The sequence below is a fragment of the Amphiprion ocellaris genome, chromosome 14, assembly GCF_022539595.1.
Source record: "Amphiprion ocellaris isolate individual 3 ecotype Okinawa chromosome 14, ASM2253959v1, whole genome shotgun sequence".
Lineage (NCBI taxonomy): Eukaryota > Metazoa > Chordata > Actinopteri > Pomacentridae > Amphiprion > Amphiprion ocellaris.
In genome coordinates, this window is record NC_072779.1 from 25380629 (window position 1) to 25399849 (window position 19221).

The following is a 19221-nucleotide window of genomic DNA, read 5'->3' on the forward strand; positions in this document are numbered from 1 at the left end:
AATCGGCTGAAGTAGCACCAATAAAGTGCTAGTCTCCATTGTAGCGTTACAACCCATCTAAGCAGGCCACTGCACAAATCATTAGTGTATGGTACAGCGGAGTATTCCACACTGTATAATCTGAAGGTGACAGCTAAAGCAGGATACAACAGGAAGCTTTGGCTAACTATAAAAATGGCCACTGATATATAGGGGTGCATTCATTATAGTCTGCCTCTTGTGCCTCTCATCATGCTGGGGAACACTGACTGGCGGGCTCTGACCCAGTACTGCGGAGCATCTCTCTATTGCACCCGCCTCTCATCAAGAGCCTTGGGTGGAAAAAAGGAGTAACATGCTGTTTACTCGCAATCCCAGGCCCGTAATTGCCAATTTATTTGATAGGCAGCCGGGTAATGATGGCATTTCACCCCTTGCCGCAGAGACTAAACGGGAGTGATTCATCCCGAGCTCCCTGCCCTCCCTGATCCAGCAGACTCCCTCTGCTCAGGACTGCTGCCTGCCTGCCTGAATGCCTGCCACCCAGACTGAAGGGGTGGGGAGTAGTGGGCGACGTGTGTGTGTGTGTGTGTGTGTGTGTGTGTGTGTGTGTGTGTGGGGTGGGGGTGGGGGGGTGGGGCATGTCGGCTTCAAACGAACCCAAAAGGGAACCCTGAGCTTCAGAGCAAACGCGGCTAAGCCTGCCAATTTAGCTGGGGTTTGGGGTTGAGGCAAACACAGCCGAGCTGATGTGCCATTTGTAGGCCTTAATGAGCTGGCAGGATGGAGTGAGGAGGGAAGGCGAGCCGGAGAGTGGAGGCTGCCAGGCCTGACCTCCGCTGGCCTCTATCTCCCTGCCAGCCAGTGCCAGGTCGGCAAACTCAGTTCATCTGCTTCATCGGAGCGTAGTCCCTCCATGAGGGGAAGGGAGTGCTACAGCAAATACCATTAGTGAACTGTTGGTCTAATGAACAGTTTGGGTCAAAGTTAGCTCCCGTCTCACTCTGCTCCCTGGTACTAATGAGTGACTTAGATGCCTTCTCTTTGTTTTCACACTGTAAGAGAGCATCTCTGTGCAGCTGAACCACATGAGCAATCCAGTTGCACCATGCAGCGTTACCACCAAAATAGTTTTCACATTTCAGCAGAACAAGCACAGAACACAATTTCAAACCTGTGCATTAATCTGGATCTATCACTTACTAGATGCTTTTACAGGAAATATTATTAAATTACAAAATACACAAAACTCAAAAGGTCTGTGTGAAGCAAAACAGCTGAATTCTCTTTGTATTCTCTACATCTTTTCCTTTTCAGTCTAGGAAACAGTGTTGCTACAGAAGCACTAGCTTGCACCTCTCACGACGTGTGAAGTGGGTTTTTACAGCATGGCTGGAGGGGACTTGTTCACAAACCTGTGGGGACTGGAGATGAAGCCTCACACAGTGTGACCATCTAAAGTGACATGGGGGTCTAAAAGTATGTCTTCATGCTGCCCAGCTTTCAGCAGCTCTTCTGAAGACAGCCTCGGTCTCCAGTGGGGTGTCTTGACCCGATGAAGCGGGGGAACCAGGACCGCTGCTCCGTCTATTCTCCTGAGTGTACCGAGTAGCTAAAATGCCAGCTCAGGTGGAAGCGATTTTAAAGAGAGGACGACAGATGCTTTCTGAAACCAGTTAGGAGTGTTGGAAGTAAACAAAGAAAATCTGACATTGTCAAAATAAACTGGGAACATAATTTTCAATTAGGGTCAATGTTAGAATAAAATTACTGGAAAGAAACTCATCGGCTTGTGCTGTAAATTCTACTCACTTTTCTGGCAGATTTTAAACGTGAGGTTACAGGGATAAAGTCATTTGTAAGCTCATTGAAGTGCTGAGCAGGAAAGGTTAGATGATGACATGATGTAATGTTAAACCGTGTTTCATTAGAGTGCAACAAGTCATAGTGAACATCATCACAGCAGTGCATCTAAAAAAGGGAAGTAGTTGATAAATGAAGTAAATTCAGACAAAACATCAAAAAATTCAAAAACTGATTACCATAAAAAAAAAAAAAACACAGGATTGAGAGGATTGAGATATTTAAGTATCATGTTTGACATGCAGTTAGATGTTGGAAGATAGATTCGGCATTGTAAAATATCTTTGTAGAATTGTGCAGATTAGTGTGAAAAACAATGAGTTTGTAAAGGTTGTAAACATTCATATAATAAAATATTGATAGTATGTAGAATTACTATTTGTTTTCCAGTATTTGTAACACCCATTGACAATTAAAAAGAGCTGGACATTTTGATTCCTTTTTAAAAAAATTTTTGTAATATATATAAAGAAATTCAACTTGCAACTGCAATAACATGCTTTATTCTGCAAAGTCTCACGGATACCAAAGAGAAGAACACTGAGATAATTTGCAGTCATCTGCTCAATATGACCCTAAAAATCAATTTTACATAAACCAAAACTTTGAACTTATAAGTTCAGCATGAGACATTTCATAAATACACAGGACTTCACAGTAGGTTGTTGTCTATTGCCACAGTGTGGTAGTACTATATGTTTAGTTATTAGAGATCACACCAACAGATGACAGTCAATCAAAGGTATATTGGTCATCCATAGCTTAGATGTTTGCAAACCTCTATTGTTTTAGCAAAATTTGTCTGGGTATGCTGCTGAATTGGCACAGCGCAGTGTGACAGAAATCAGCAAGTATCATTTCAATTTCTGTTGTCAACATCAAATTACTTATTTCATTTCATGCCCAGTCAAGCATTGTAAAGCTACACGCAGAATCAGTTTTGCTTCAGTTGTTTGGCCATGTCTTTCTCAAAGACTAGCTCGCCTCCCAACTGACAGCTTTAATTATGGCCAGATATGTGATCACTTCGCTGTAGATCCTCCACACAATTCAAAGAGCAGAGGTGGGTGTCTGGCAGGAAAGTCCCTAAAGCCTGCTCACTTTACATCTTAGAATATGTCACAGGGTGAGGGGACACATAGCTGCTCTTTCTTCTGTCAGTTAATGCTTGACTTCAGCTCCTCCACAAGGAACAGGGACCAATGTGTATTTTTTTAGTGTCAGTCATAAAGAACTTCTGAGAGAGAAAGGGTGTGTGTGTTTGTGTGTGTGTGTGTGTGTGTGTGTGTGTGTGTGTGTGTGTGTGGAGGCAAATAGTGCTCTCCATCTGAAATATTTCAAGAGATCACTTACAACATTTCAGATTTGCCACAAAATGCTCTGCTGAGACAGAATTTTAATGGTTCAAGACCAAATAAATCCTGACAAATGGATTATATCACCTTAAAAACTTACCTTTAGTGTGTTTGACATTCTGAAAGGCAACACACACATTGTGTCCTTTGAATTATATAACTGTAACAGAATTTGTGACATTGTTGCTAAGAGGCTAAGAATGTTTGACATTCTGAAAGGCAACACACACATTGTGTCCTTTGAATTATATAACTGTAACAGAATTTGTGACATTGTTGCTAAGAGGCCCAAGAGTCATATGATAAAGAAGAGTTCTGCAAAAGGTCTTCACTATTACATGTAAAATTGAGCAGACTGGTTGACGTGAAGTTTTAAGTGTAAGTACCAACCCTGTCTTCCAAAAATTCTGCCAATATACAAATGAACTGCATTCTCATTTACATTTTGAAAGATTTTGTAATTTTGCTTAAAAACAAATGTATTTTCTCAATAAAAGGTAAAACAATGACAAATGACAATGAAGTGAGGCTTTGAGATCGGAAGAGCCACAATGTCCCTGAAGGAGGCACGAGGAAAGAATGTCAGAAAGTCAGCAGCAGGACCTTCACCTGGGAGTGCAGTTTGAATCCCAAGTAGGATCATTTTTTTATCCACTTTTCACATTTTTTTTTTTTTTTTTTACTTTTGGTTTTTACTCAACGTTTGGTTAGGCTGAAGTACCAAAACTTTGTGGCTATGTTTAGAAAAATAACATGCTTTGTGTTAATATATGAACTTTTCACAACACGTCTGAAGCTTCGCCCTCATTTTTTTGGTTACTAGGATGACAAGTCCAGCCACATCTAATGTAAGATTGGTTGGCTGAAAAAGAGCAAAAGTAAAGCAATAAAAAAAACTGCAAGCACACATTGTTTTCAGACTTATTTGTGATACATCAGAAACTAAGGTAATTTGGCATAAAATACATTTTGCACAAAAGAACATTTGAAATGCAGTTTAGTTGTATAGGAGTGTGATTTTTGGAAGTTTAGACAGTTGACAAATTAAAGGAAAAACAAGTGTCTGAGCAAGGTGTCAGGAACAGCTTCAGTGCTACTCTGCACTGATTCTCCTATTCTCTAGGTCTAAGAATTCTGCTGAAGGGATGAACACCTTTCTTCCAAAAACTATTCCCTCATTTGGTGTTTTGATGGTGGTGTCGGAGAGAGCTGCTTAATACATCAATCCAAAATCTCCAATAAGTGTTCAATTGGGTTGCGATCCTTTAACTGTTAAGGTCACAGCATATTCACATTAATTTATGAAACCATTCAGTGATTGCTTATACCTTTTGAAGGAGGCATTGTCATCCTGGAAGAAACCACTTCAATCAGGAAAGAAATGTTTCATCATATGATAAAGGTAATCGCTGTGAACAACTTCATATTCATTTGTATCCCTCCCTCCAGGGAAAAAGTGAACCTAAACCATGACAGCAAAGTACACTGCATAACAGAGCCACCTCATCCCCTCACTCCTTTAATTTGTCCTTTAATTTGGCACTCGTCTGTATCTTGCAATTAATATGTAACTGTTTCTTACAAAGGCAAGGCCACAGTACAGGCAGCTAATGAATAATTCTAGCAGGTTATTTTGCCTATAAACTAGGACATTGGTATTTACATGTACACCACTGTTCAACAGTTTGGGGTCATTTAGAAGTGTCCTTTTTTTTTTGAAAACAGGCAGTTTTATTCAATGAAGATAACATTACAGGAATCATAAATACAGTCTACACATTAATGTGGTAAATGACTCTTCTAGCTGGAATCGGCTGATTTTGCATGGAATATCCACATAGGAGTACAGAGGAACATTTCCAGCAACCATCACTCCTGTGCTCTAATGGTACATTGTGTTAGCTAATGGTGTTGAAAGGCTAACTGATGATTAGAAAACCCTTGTACAATTATGCTAGCACATGAATGTAAGTGTGAGTTTTCATGGAAAACATCTAATTGCCTGGGTGACTCCAAACGTTTGAACGGGAGTGTATGTGTGTAGGGAAAATATTTCTGCAGCAGTTTTCACCACGGTATTTGAAAAGTTTGGAATAGAAAATTGGCGATCATTCTCTAAAGAATAACAACATCCTCAACAATGGTAAGACTTTAAACTCTACTGAGAACATATCCTTTCTTTTCTTTACATAAGTTAGTTGTGAAATTACTGCTGCTCAGCCTCTCATCTTCCTCATATCTGCTTCTAATACTGGTTGTTGGATTACTGTATCCCAGCTGAACCCATGAGCTAAATACAATAACTCAAAATGATCATGACCCCAAGTGTTTGACTTTGGCATTATTAGTTGATGACACCCCAATGATCAGAGACTGGAATAAGCCTGGCAGAACTTTGACCCACTGAAGTAGTGAGCTTGCTTGTTAAGGTACTCACATCTGTCAGTCTGTCTCTGGAGCTGCTCCTGATGGAAGGCTTGGACTCTCCACTTACACTCTCGCTGTCACTGCCCTTGCAGTTGTTCTGCCCTGGTTTCAGCTACAAAACACAACACACAAAGAGACCAAGGGTTAATAATATGAAGCAAAACTGTTAACACTGCAGTTTACAGCTCTCCACGGACAGCGCTGGCTAGAGAAGGCATCCCACAGAAATCGGTTCATGAATATGTGAGAACTGGCAGGAGCTGAGGAGCCTGTCTCTGTAAATCTGTCATGTTTCTGAGCCTATTCAGCGGCCATCACTTCGCTTGCCAATGATAGACGCCATCTGATCTCGCAGTATGAAACTCCTCTCAGCCCACGAAATAGAGAACAGGGACAAAGACCCCTCCAGAACCTTCAAATGGAGCTACTATCCTTTCCAAGCAGACACCACATGCTGAGGCAGCAGGAGATCAGCAAGTGTCATCCTCTAGATTCTCTGTTCGGGATGCAGCAAAGTGACAAGAATAAAGAGGAGGACGTGCCAATCTGTGAGCATCTGAGGCCCTTCAAAATCTGGAGAACAATAAAAGACTCTTGAGAGTGCAACACTAAGCGAAAAGAGGGGTATGTGCTCCCTGTCCAAGTGTGCGATTGATGTCCATGCCGGTTCTTCGAGACCAGACAAATACCGCAGGTTTCATTTCAAAGCACATAAAAAGCTGGCTTTATGGGACAGTGCAGTAAATGACTGCTCTGCCACCTAGTAGGAAAAGCAGAGAGTGGTGAGCACACACAGGATTTGGATGAGAAGATGATGGCACTCTCCACATTCTCCTTCCCCCTCCCTCTGCTGAACAGGAGGAATGGGACATAACTACAGTATATGTTTCTTTTTTTTTTTTTTTCTTTTTTTACCTCTCCTTGAGGATTCTCCTTTCAGGTATCGGCCATCATTTAGTGTGATGAAAAGGCACAAGGTGGGGGAATACCAAAAGAACCCTTGAGTTGAACAGATAATTAAAATGAAAATGTTCTCTTTTCTGCAGCCATTAGCGGTGTGAAAGGAATCCTATTCCTTGGGAGATTTGCATGATGGGTGGAAGGCGGGTGGTTTCACCAGAGTGCTGAACGTGATAAGAGAGTCTCAGCACTGGGAATGCCTGATGGGGCTGTTGACTCTGTGTGCATGTGTTTGAATATGTGTGTGCATGAATGTGTGTCTAGGTGGTCAGATGGTGCTGAGACAAGGCTGGGGAGAACATGTAAGAACCCAAAGTGTCCTGTGCATGGTCACACGCGAAGCAATGCCCTGCACTGTGATAGCACTAATTACCTCCAACACATTTTATCCCCACAAAAAACAGGGCACATATTCTCTCTCCTTCTTCTAAATGCCAGATCGTCCAAAGGGATTTTACATATTTTTAGAGAGAAAGGGGAAATAATATCTCATCCGCCCTGGCCTGTGAACTGATCCTTGAAAAAAGGGCGAGGGATGCTGTTTATGCCCCAGTCTGCACCTCCTTCATCAAAACACGTTGACCTATAATATTTATTAACCAGTCGTGTCCCTGCTGACAACACCGGGCAGTGCATGCCAGCACACTCATGCATTTATGAATGTGCATAAAAAAAAGAAAAAAGGAAGAGCTCCGTGAAAGCTGCTGCTGATTCCTCCATCAAAAATTTGCTGCCCAAAACCAAACTCATATATGGAAGGCTTATAAAGGATATAATCAGGCAAGTGTGGAAGAGATATAGAGATTTGTCTTTTATTAATCAATGTGGTATCACTGTGCAGTGGAGAAACCACATAATCACACCATCTGTATCCTGGCTTATCAGTGGGAAAGTACTCCATGAAATCAGAAATCTTGCACAAATTTCTGTCTGAAGAACATGTCTAATAAAGACATTCCAATAAAGAGCGTCTCATCTTTCAGGGCTATTACATAGCTCGGGACCTGATTACACAGCTATTTGAAAACGTATCCCTGAGCTTGTTCCCTTTAATTTCCCCCTGAGCTCCTTTAAATTACTTCAGAGAATTGTGTTTTTTTTTTCTTCATCTGCTCTCCCATTTTTGAGGTTCAGATGATGGATTCATTTCTTTTTATGGTGTGATTTATGGAAGTCTTAAGCAAATGGAGGGTGCTGTGGTGGTCAGTGTCATCAAACAGTGAAGCTGAAATTTAATGACCTGCTGTCTGATGATAAATCTAAATGAGAAGTCCATGTGTGTGGGTGCAGGGGCCGTCTCTGTGACCTGATCTGTGTGGATCTGATCACTCCCACTTGTTATAGCGTGCAAGTCATTTTCTATATGCTTTATAAACTCAGCTTCAGTTTTAAACCTTCTGTAATGAACACAGTACACTTCACTGCATTCAGCAGAGATCTAAAGAGATGAGCTGTGCATGTGCAGAAGCCCAGATTGCTGCACTGCACAGAAGCATTAACTTAAAGACATTAATTAAGACACAGGTTGAGGCACACAGATGCATTTATTTAATGACCTTACTGTATCTGCTCAGCCTGGCTAAGAACTGGCCCTGCAGGGAGACAACAAACAGATGGTTTTAATATTCCAGAGGCTAATTTCACAACAATTAAAGACACAGCAAGACATTAGCATCTAATGAAACATTTAAACAACTAGTAAGTGCATCTGCCATTAATTTGTACACAGCAAGGTCTTGTTTTCCTACAATCTGCTCTGTGTTAGGGAATGAAGTTTTTATTCCTAGTCTCTCTTACCAGTCTGAATTTACTGAAGTACAGAATCAACAACTGTTTTCAATCAGCAGTCAGTGTGATGCTTTGGAAGAGAGCAGCAAAATCTCAGCATGGTCCAGCCCGCAAGTTTGAGAAATCATTTACCATTTGGTTTAGATCTTTCTCACAAAAAAATAACAGCAGTATAATGACAGTTGCACTTATGTTACAAGCACCTTTTCAAACTGTTACTGGGCTACAGACAAGAGGAGCTCCTCTAACACTATTCACTTCGAACTGTAAATCCCTTGGGATCAAACTTTTTTCCGATTGACTAACAAGTGAGCTACAATAACAGCAACGAGCAACTCCAAACAGAACAACACATACTAGCAAGCCACAACTACATTTATCTTAGAAAGCAAGTACGCATAGAAGGAAGAAGACAGTCAGTCTCCTGTTAACATCCCCTTTTTCTATGACCGTGCTACACGCAGACCTGGTCAAATCTAGACAAGACATGCTGACACTTATGCAGGACAACATTAAACCTCTCCAGTCCTCAGTGGATGGGGAACCAAGCTGTCAGAGGAGAATTGTGAATGGCTTTGTACTGCTGAGACCACAAGTCTTGCAATACCAAAACACCTCCCTGCACGACTGGAGGACTTGGAAAGTAGATTGCATGTACAGTCATGGAAAAAATTATTAGACCACCCTTGTTTTCTTCAGTTTCTTGTTCATTTCGGTGCCTGGTACCAGTAAAGCCGTAGCACAACTCAGAAGTTGTCAGCTCCCGCATAATGCCTAAAACAAACAATTACGTGAAGCCACAAAGGCAGCTATCTTCGCACTGCTGCAAATTCGCACGAGTGAGAAACAGGAAGCAAAAAAACTGAAGATTCCCAAGACAGCCGTTCATGGTACTACCAAATTGCTAGCTGGTCGTGGCAGGAAACGTCTTTCTACCCCACGAGACGACCATGCACTCATCCGTTCCTGTGTCAGGAATTGTCGTCAGACCTCCAGGGACCTTAAAAATGAGTGGGCACTGTCGAGAAATGTGACTTGTTCGGCAGGGACAGTTCGAAACCGACTTCTTGAAGCTGGTCTGAACTCACACAGGGCACAGAAGAAGCCCTTCATCACCGAAAGGCAGAGGAAAGCCTGGTTAATATTTGCTGAGGATCGCAAGGATTGAACTTTTGATGATTGGGCTAAGGTTCTCTTCAGTGATGAATTCAATTTTCAGTTGATGCCCACTCCAGGCAACTTAGTAGTTAGGAGGAAGCCTGGAAAAGTACAAACAAGACTGTCTTGCCTCTACAGTAAAGCATGGGGGTGGATCAGTGATGATCTGGGGTTCTTTCAGTATGGGTGGAACAGGGCAAATGCCGTTGTGAACCAGGTCATGTACAGGGCCCCTCTTGAAAACAGTCTTCTTCCATCAGCTGGAAAACTCTTTCTTGCCTCCAGTGACTGGATTTTCCAACAAGACAATGTCCCTTGCCACGGTAAGGGCAGCTAAAGCCTGGATGGAGAACCAGAACATTGGAACTATGCCTTGGCCTGCTCAATCATCGGATCTAAAGCCAATTGAAAACCCGTGGAAAATCTTCAAACGCAAAAAGTAGAACCACAAGTCCAAAACCAAAACACATTTGTTTAATTGGGATACCTGATGTGACCGACTGCTCCTCAGCATGTAAAGCAACATGGATGCAATGTTAGTGACCCTGACACAACACAGAAAATAAAATTTAAAAAAAAACAAAAAACACAATGTGAACTGGAATAAGGATTATGATGAGATGATGATGGCTGTATGATAACATACCCTCACTTCACTCTCCCTTGTTTCTATTGTTCCTTTAGAGACGGTTAAAAGCAGATGGGAGATTTATTACAATCATTATTTTATTGTTTGGAAAACAAAGATGGACAAGAACAGTTCTTAGTCGAAAATAAAGTTATCCATATCCTTCCTCTTCCTCCATAATTTGATCTTTCTGGAAACTAATAGAATTACATGATATAAATGAAGATATTTGCTGGGTCAGATAGAATGTGCCTCGTTTCTGTACTGACATCTGGTCCAAACCCAAACACTAAGACTGAAATTATACTCCAACATGTCAGTTGCAAAAACGATAGTGCAACAGTTTTCTATGACCTCATCAGGGAGGCCAATGTACCTAAATTAGAGAGACTTAAACTGGCCTCAGAAAGAGATATTGGGAAAAACACAGAGGAAGAACAATGGAATAAATACTGTGCTGGCCCATCTCTGTTGTGAGAAGCCCAGACGTAATTCATCAGCTTGAAGATTTAAATATTGATGCTACAAGCAGAATGGCTTTACTCACCATTCAAAATGTTGTGGGGCAGCAGTTCAGCCATGTATGTTGGCTATGATCCCCAAAACGTTACAGTAAATTGTGATGTTGACTGGCCATGTTAACAGGATTTGAAATCATTGTGGGACTGTGAAAGTCCATCACACCATCATGAACCTTGAATTGAATTAATATGACACATAGGAGGATAAAAACAAGTTATATTCACACCGTCAGGATGCCAAAATTTTTTCCTGAAAACACGGTGCCCATTCTTGGATTTCAACAAAAGATAATGACCTTGTAGTCACAAATATATATATTTTTTAGATGGATATCTTCATCCTTCACTTTAAAGCAGTGGTTCTCAAATTTTTTCTGCCAGGCCCCCCTTTGGAGGACAGAAAACTTCCATCCGTATTTGCCAAGTAGGCAAGTACGCACTTGCACAACGGCCAGCGCAGTTTGTGCGCCGCGATAAACAGGCCGACGTTAAAACATTAGTTCACCTAATTAGTTCCGCTTAGACGGACCTTTTCCTCCCAGTTGCCTGCGCCCTCCCTGTCATGCCTCTGCGTCCCCCCAGGGGGTGCGCCCCACTATTTGAGAAGCACTGCTTTAAAGAATTATTCTGTCCACATGACCATCGCTTTGCAAAATATCTCTGCACACACAAGGATGCAAAAACACCTATGAACAGGACATCAGCGATACACCAAATACTAGAAAAGACTGTCATTTCATTATTTCTGTGGACTTTGTGGATCGATGATGCTGTGGATGGAGTAAAAATGGGCACAGCTCATGTGTTCATAGGTTGAAAATGTCCTGGGAAATGCATGCACACACAAAAAATGAAGGAAAATTTAACTGTTATATTATCTGTCGAGTCAGAGCAGATAGATCTTATCGAACATCTACTGGTTTCATTTAATAACAGTCTGTCATTGTGCTTTGACTGTGACTGTGGCTTGGTCTTCCTTTCCTGGGGTGGTCCTCATGTGAGTCAGTTTCGTCGCAGTGCTTGATAATTTTTACGACTGCGCTTGTGGATATATTCAAAGTTTTGCAATTTTCCAGACTGACTGACCTTCAGTTCTTAAAATAATGGACTGTCATTTCTCTTTACTTAGCTGATTGGTTCTTGCCATAATATGGATTCTAACAGCTGTCAAATACGACTGTCAATGTGTACCAACCTGACTTCTGCACAGCACAACTAATGGTCTCAATCCCATTAAGAAGGCAAGAAATTCCTCAAATCAACCTTGACAAGGCACACCTGTGAAGTGAAAACCATTTCAGGTGACTACCTCATGAAGCTCACCAAGAGAATGTCAAGAGTGTGTAAAGCAGTAATCAAAGCAAAGGGTGGCTATATTGAAGAATCTAAAATCTAAAACTTGCTTTGACTTATTTCTCACTCTTTTGTTTACTACATAATTCCATGTGTTTATTCATAGTTTTGATGCCTTCAATGAGAATCTACAATGTAAATAGTCATGAAAATTAAGAACAATCATGAAATGAGAAAGTGTGCTCAAATTTTTGACTGGTAGTGTACGTAGAAATAAGACTTACACAATACTTATGTGAAAATATAGAAAATATGCCAATCGTAAGAGAATATAGTTATCTATACAGAAACAAATAATCTGTTAATGACTTCCTCTTCAAAGCTCTGCTCTGGTATGGATTTCCAAGAAAGTACCAGAGGAAAGACATTTCTTTACTGGCCTTGACCAAAGATCAGTTCTCCTCATGAAGCCTACTATATAATCACTCATACATGCTTTAATTTCAGTTAGTCATTGCATAAATGAGGAAAAGCTGAAGGACCTTACTTTACAAAGTGTGTGATAATGTTCGGACTGAAATAATCAGCCATCTTTACACATAGTCTCATATCCTATCCTAAGTGCTGCTGAATGAGGTGTGTTCCTCTAATACCTATATGGAGATGTATATGGAAGAGCAAGATGTATGTCTTTACAAAGCAAAATATTTCATAAAGAAAGGACAAAATCAATCTGGAATGTTGATTTTTTTTCAGTAATGCTGTTAGTAACGCTGACAGTGACAGTAGGAAGAAACAGACTAAATGGATTCAGAGCACCGCAAAGAAATAAATTCCAAGATCAGAGTGAAAATAATGAAATATCTCATTTATCACTATTCTCCTGAAAACTACGTTAAAACAGCCATTACAACATTGTCTTGAACATGTGGAGTCAATTATTTTCTCACTTACTGAAAAGTGCTCACCATTGCCATGGTGGAATTTTACAGGTGTATTGACCTATTCTCAAGGGCTGCACTACAGACTCAATGCAATCAAGAACAAAAGTAGGCCTGCTAACATTTCTAACCACAAAGGCCTTTTTAAACAGAGCCATACACAACCGACCTGCCCCAGCAACTCCACCCCACCCCCATCCTTCATCCCACTTAAAAAAAAAAAAAAAAAAAAAACGGAGACAGAGAGAGAACTGGGCTCAGTTTTCTACTGGCCTCAGTGGGATTCTGTAGCCATCAGCTCCTGGTTTCCCTTAGTTACGCGCAACAGCAGCTGTGGAGCTCGGCGGTAATAAAACCTGGAACAATTTACCGGCTTTTATTGTTCTTCTGCGGCTTTCACAACAGCTAACCTGTCCTCTCAGGATCTGGCAGAGAGAATCCCACTAGGCCAGCAATGAAAGAGGATCTCATTTACCTAAAAGCGCTTATAAATTTTTAATTTGCTTTAACAAGTAAATTAACAAGTCCCTCATTTGGGAAGTTTTATGGCTGCTTGCCACTGAGGGAGAACCATGAAAGTTTTATAGATAATCCACTACCTTGGCTCTGTTGCTGATAATAAATTGTCTATTTCCTGCAGCACTGTCAAATCTCCTCAGTTTCCACTGACTACACTTTGAATATCTCCTTTATGCTACCTTCAGAGGTCTATATACTGGGGCTGTTAAAGTGCTGGGGAGCTTCACGACTGAGCAGTTAAAATGAACAACTTAAAGAATTTCTGTCGACTTTATGCTAACGCTCTCCCATAGCCTTAGGACACACTATTGCCAAACATTAGACCACATTAAGCATCTCTAATTATGTCCCTACCAGCTTCTACATCACATCAGCCTCACAGTGTGCCCATCTAGAAACACTACCTTGGGCTGGTCGACAGCAGCAGTTGGAAACTGCTGGGCCTATTTAACTCACAGCTGGCTTTATCTGCCAAGACTGTTATGTGGAAATAAGGGCTGAGGGTTCATCATTGCCTGTAAGATAGGGCTGACATCGGGCCCTACGTCATCTTCCTGACAGTGGCTGTGTGGGCGAGCCCACCAGCGTGGCCTGGCTCTGACCCTGTGCTTGGCTCTGAGGCCCAGCTGCTTTAACTGCCACAGACAGGAGCCCCGCCTGGCCCTCTCGTCAGCCATAACCCCTTCTGCCACCCTCGGTCACAGCCTGTCACTGGGCATCAGCGCTTGGCTTCCATTGCCCCAGATTTGTTTACTGTTAGCTCTGTGTGTGGCAAAGAGGTCACAGGCATACAGTGTGATAATAACTCTTAATACCGCTTTTTATCTCTGTAGCTGAAGCATGGATGTCACATGTTCTTTCATCTCTGTGCCTCAATGACATATTAAAAATATATGCCATGTTTATCCTCAAGCCTACGGTTAGCCTGTGGTGAAGATGTCACTCGCAGTCAGCCAGTGCAGTAGTTTATGTTAGTATGTAGGTATGTAACCATGGAGAACTTCCATTTCCTTTCAATCCTCTAGCATCTTTGTGTAGCAATGATCTCTGGCGACCTTGTCAGACATCATTTTTCCAGCAGTGGAAAGATCAGTGACGCTGAATGCACCCACTCCAACCAATCTCAGGCCACAGAGGAGACTTTTCTAGCCGCTGTGCTGGAATGTGAAGCCAAAGCAAAGATATGGAGCCACTGAGGACTAGTCACAGCAGCCGCAGGGTGAGAGCATCCTGAGGAGGAGTGGGAAATGGAGACTCATATGGGTGATGGGGTGGTGGGGAGGGGTAAAACGCCGTTGAGAGCACTGTCTTGATCTCATCAGTCATACTAAGGACTCCATTTCCTCCACCGCAGGCTGGAGGCAACTCGAGCTTGCGGCTGCATTTATATATTGCCATAAATCTCTGATCTATGACGACATTACAGACAAATCAATATGCTTTTAACATCCATCCTCTGGCCTGCGTCGCAATCACCCTTCTCACAAATGGTCATATAATGCTGTAGTCTGGTAGATTGAGTTATGGGGACAATTCCCAGATTTAATAATGAACTGAGCAGGTGGAAAAAAAAGTGTGCGGTGGTGGTGATGGGCTGAGGGGAGAATATAAGAGCAGTGGGAGACCTCTACTCTCTCAGATCATATCTGAACATCTTGTTATAGTAGCCCAGCGTGGCAGTAAAATAACCTTCCTGCCCACTTTACGCACCTTCAATTCCCTGAGCGCCAACATTCCTCATGTACAGCAGACGGCAAGCAGGCCAAGCGAATATTGTTACTAGATTTCTTCCCAGAATGCATTGTAAAAAGTATCAGACTTAAGCTGCCCAGTTGAGTGCTCATCAACACATAGCTACTCATCAAAGTAATTTGCATGCAATTAATTACATGATTCCCCAGCTCTTCAATATCTGCTACGGTGTCGTTACTTCAATATTGGCTTTCAAATATCCATCCAACTAAAGTCACAGACAGTGTGCCAAATCACAGCTCCCCGAGCTGGGCAGCCTCAATAAAGAGAGGTATGGAAAAAAGACAAAAGCAGAGAAAAAGCCCTCTCCTATCGGCTTGCAGGGGCTATCATTTCTCTTTTTTATTGCCATTTATTTTCCTCCAGGAATTCACTGCCAGTATATTGGCAAGCCTTCCAGTAGATGGAGGCAATGAAATTTAGTGCAGACACTTAACACTGGGTCAAGCCTTGTGTGAGGCTCATGTGTGGTGGTAATATGATAGACAAACGCTTCTAGTTTAGGGAAAGAGAGCTTTTTTATGTTACAGGAATAGCAGCAGAGAGCTCGTTGTGACACACGTTGCTATGAAAAAGAATAAGCAGAGCCCTTTGCAAGGAGAGAGAGGATACAAACAGTTGTAATATGGCAGAGCACTGTAGACTAAGAAAGACAACCTATATAGGTCATAGCTGTGTCATTATGCTAAACCCTGGGGGATGGAAGAACTACTGGCTGGAAAGTAATGCAGTAAATAAAGCTAGAAAACATATAAGCTATTTGAGATTAATTAAAAGACATTCCACTCAAATCCTCTCAAGCCACTCAATAAACACGTAATTTAAATCCATCTACTCCAAAGCAGCACAGAAAGAATGACTGAACTTTATTCACATTAGTGCCAGTTGCAGCAAATAAAGCACAGGTTGCACTAACTGACTAATGTACATATATTAACATTTAAAGGTTGCATGAGCTAACATCCATTCATTTTCCTTCGGAAAAATATTACATCATTCACTCATGTAAAGTCACCGTTGCAGTGATTACGAATGGTCACAGTCACACTTTATAAAGTCATTCAAGGGACCTTTTCCCACCACTTAGTTAAATGCATTATGGGAAGATTAAAAAAAAATCTAATTTACAAGTTTAGATAAACCTTTTTCAGTTGTAAACAATGTTTCGATGAGTTAGGTTGACATAATAATGCTGGTAATTGCATCAACTTAATATTGTGTATAATTTAAACTCTGTTTAAAAGCAATTTCTGCAATAGTTGAACTAAAATTAAATTCAAGTTGAGGTAACTTAATGAAATTGTCTTCATCTTCACCTTTATTTCAGGACTTCAAGTCCTCTCTCATTTCTATTTTACAATGAAACTACTTCGTTTTTAAAATTTGACAATCTAAAAAATGTGTCCATAATTATTGTAATTAAGTACATGAGTGTTAAAAAGTTCTTTCAAAAGACATGGAAATACTTGGTGAAGCAACCTTGTTCTTATGAACAACTTAAGCACTTGTGTTTGTGCTACTTGTCATTAAACATTAAAAAACCCAATCCTAATCTTTTTGTGTGCACATGACCTCTTTGAATAACTGTTTGGATATCTGGAGTAATTTCCATCCCATTATAATATCTAATAACCCAGTAAATGTTAAAGTAAAGGTCATGGGGTCATAAGTTCACCTCTGGTGTGCTGGCAGATATTGCCATTTAGTGATTTAGGCAGCCGTGCCTATCGAGTACTGCGTTGTGGCCCCAACGCTGGTGTAAACCAACAAGAGTGATAACGTCTCACCTTACCTGCATTTGGCTCCACCTGCACTGCTATTTGGGGATTAGAGGAGGCTGTAAAATCTGATGGCAGGATATATATTTCCTATTTGGCTGTCCCAGTGTGCCTTCCTGAGGTCAGCACAGTTATCACTAATCCCTGCTGTAAACGTCCTCATTTAGCCACCTTCCTCAAATTCACATCTGTCGTTATCAAGTCATAAAACAAGACAGCACTACAGTCCCACCATATTAATAGCAGCCTGAGTTTGCCTGGCTCGTGTGGAGTCTGCTAGTAAACATCTGCTCTGGCTGCTTTCACAGACTGGTAATGGGAAACAGCATAAAGCCAAGGGCAACAAAAATACTGCCAAACAACATGATTTTAATTGAAATAATCAGGATTTCAGAGGCAAGAAATAACTCAGAGGTAATGCCACAACAAACTGTACTCTTCTGATGAAAGATGGCACATTAAGCCATGATGTTGGCAGGATATTGTCCATTAACATTATAGTGCAGTACATTGACCGTGTACCCAATTCCTTTTCATCTGATTGCTCATACAAATAGAGACTCAATGGACTAGTAAGCAGCAGGCAGACTAGGGATCTTACAGAAAGCAATGTTTGAATCGCTTCAGTGTTCAGCGCTGTTATGAATATTGTTTTTATGTGTTGAGCACATATGAGCAATCCGAACACAAGTGAATGATGGAATATTCTTTGATCGAACCTTCTGGGATGGAACAACATGGGACCACAAATGATTATGAAACTAATTGAGTTACCTCTTTTTCAATGACAATGTAGTGCTAATAAATTAATTCAGCGTAGTGGCTCTCAGCCTGACTCAGAATAACTACTGATTATTTTAGAAATGAGCAAAGAGGTTGAGCCTAACTGGATTTCAGTTGGGTAATGCAAACACCTATTGGCCACTGACCATCCTGTGATGATACCTACCTGTCACTCAAAGTGGCCTCGCACTAAATTATGCATAACTTTTAATTCCATTAGAACAGGTGAGTTGAAAAAATGTAGATATTACTAGCCTTAAAAAGTACTGGTATGCGCCAGGAAATTTTTTTAAAAAAGGTAAATGCAGCACATAGAAATGTTTCATCACAGGAAAAACAATCATTCAGAATGATGTTGTATTGATTTGCAATGATCCTTCCTTGTAAGTAGCCAATATGTCTTTTATTTTTCACCCGTCTGTGAGTATATGTGTATATATCTATGTATCAGAGTACAACTGTCTACTTGAGTTTGCAACTCAGAAATATTTCAACAAATCCCCTTTAAAAGTTGGAACTACTTTGGAAACTGGAAAAGTTACTACATAAAAAGCCTCGATAAAGACACAGTAACTAGGACACATGCTCGTAGTTCAATGAATGATGGTTTTAAACAAGATGGAACATTGTCATGTTATTTTCTTTAAACTTCTCCTAACTCCAACTATAAAAAAAATATAAACAGATTTATTTTATCCAACGTTACAGCTTGACTGTGGAAATAAAAGAAGTCACATCTGTCCCAGCATTAAGATTTAGGTGTACTCAGCACTGAGAATAGCTACCTGCCACCAAAGGCCTGACAGGATCCAGTAATGACTACGCTGCTTGTAGAAATAGCTTCCCCTCATGTGTGTAAGGCAAATTACAACACACAGGGGACCTGTTACATTTCAGCCTAGTTCCGCATCACTTGGCTTAAAGAGAGACTATTTAGGTGGTTTAGTGTGCTTATTTATGTTGAGAATTACAGTGAGATCGAAATCCTGTCAGTTTTTTCCTCCTCTGACAAGTTGTGTTTTCAGCAGCTATCAGTGATCTTGGCAGGGCAAAAAAATTACTCTGTGACCCTCTTTGCAAGCCATGCCCTTACTCTGTTTGTGTTTTGGTCTGGGTTTCCTCTAGCGAGTAATGGACTTCCTTCAACTCATAAATCACACTTGTACACTCCTTTTGATTTTTTTTACACCCTCTTTTTTCTTTTTCTCCACCATGCTTTGTTTCGTGTACCATGTCTTTGTTCTTGTAAAGCCATTTGCTGTCACAAAAAGCAGCCAGACAATGCTGGCCTTCTTTCTCCTGCACTTGGACAGGCACTTTTACAGGGACTAAGGGCCACAAATGTCAACCACAGGAAGGCTATTATGAGAGTAAAATTACTTCCTTACTGTTATCAATCCACTCTCTACCCAGCGAATGGTTAAAAGCCACCATGAAATAGGGCACAGTTAGAGTTTTCTCCTGGGTCCCAGCCAA

The 19221-nt window shown here is 41.1% G+C and overlaps 1 protein-coding gene across 12 annotated transcripts in view; it reads right to left on the minus strand.

Annotated features, from left to right (window-relative positions):
- The window catches only part of auts2a (activator of transcription and developmental regulator AUTS2 a), a 355450-nt gene that overhangs the window by 180590 nt on the left and 155639 nt on the right, over positions 1–19221 (minus strand). For all 12 annotated transcript variants that reach the window (XM_055017112.1, XM_055017110.1, XM_055017108.1 and 9 more), the window contains one exon: positions 5635–5736. In XM_055017112.1, coding sequence (XP_054873087.1) covers positions 5635–5736 — 102 coding nt within the window. The remainder of the gene's footprint in view (positions 1–5634; positions 5737–19221) is intronic.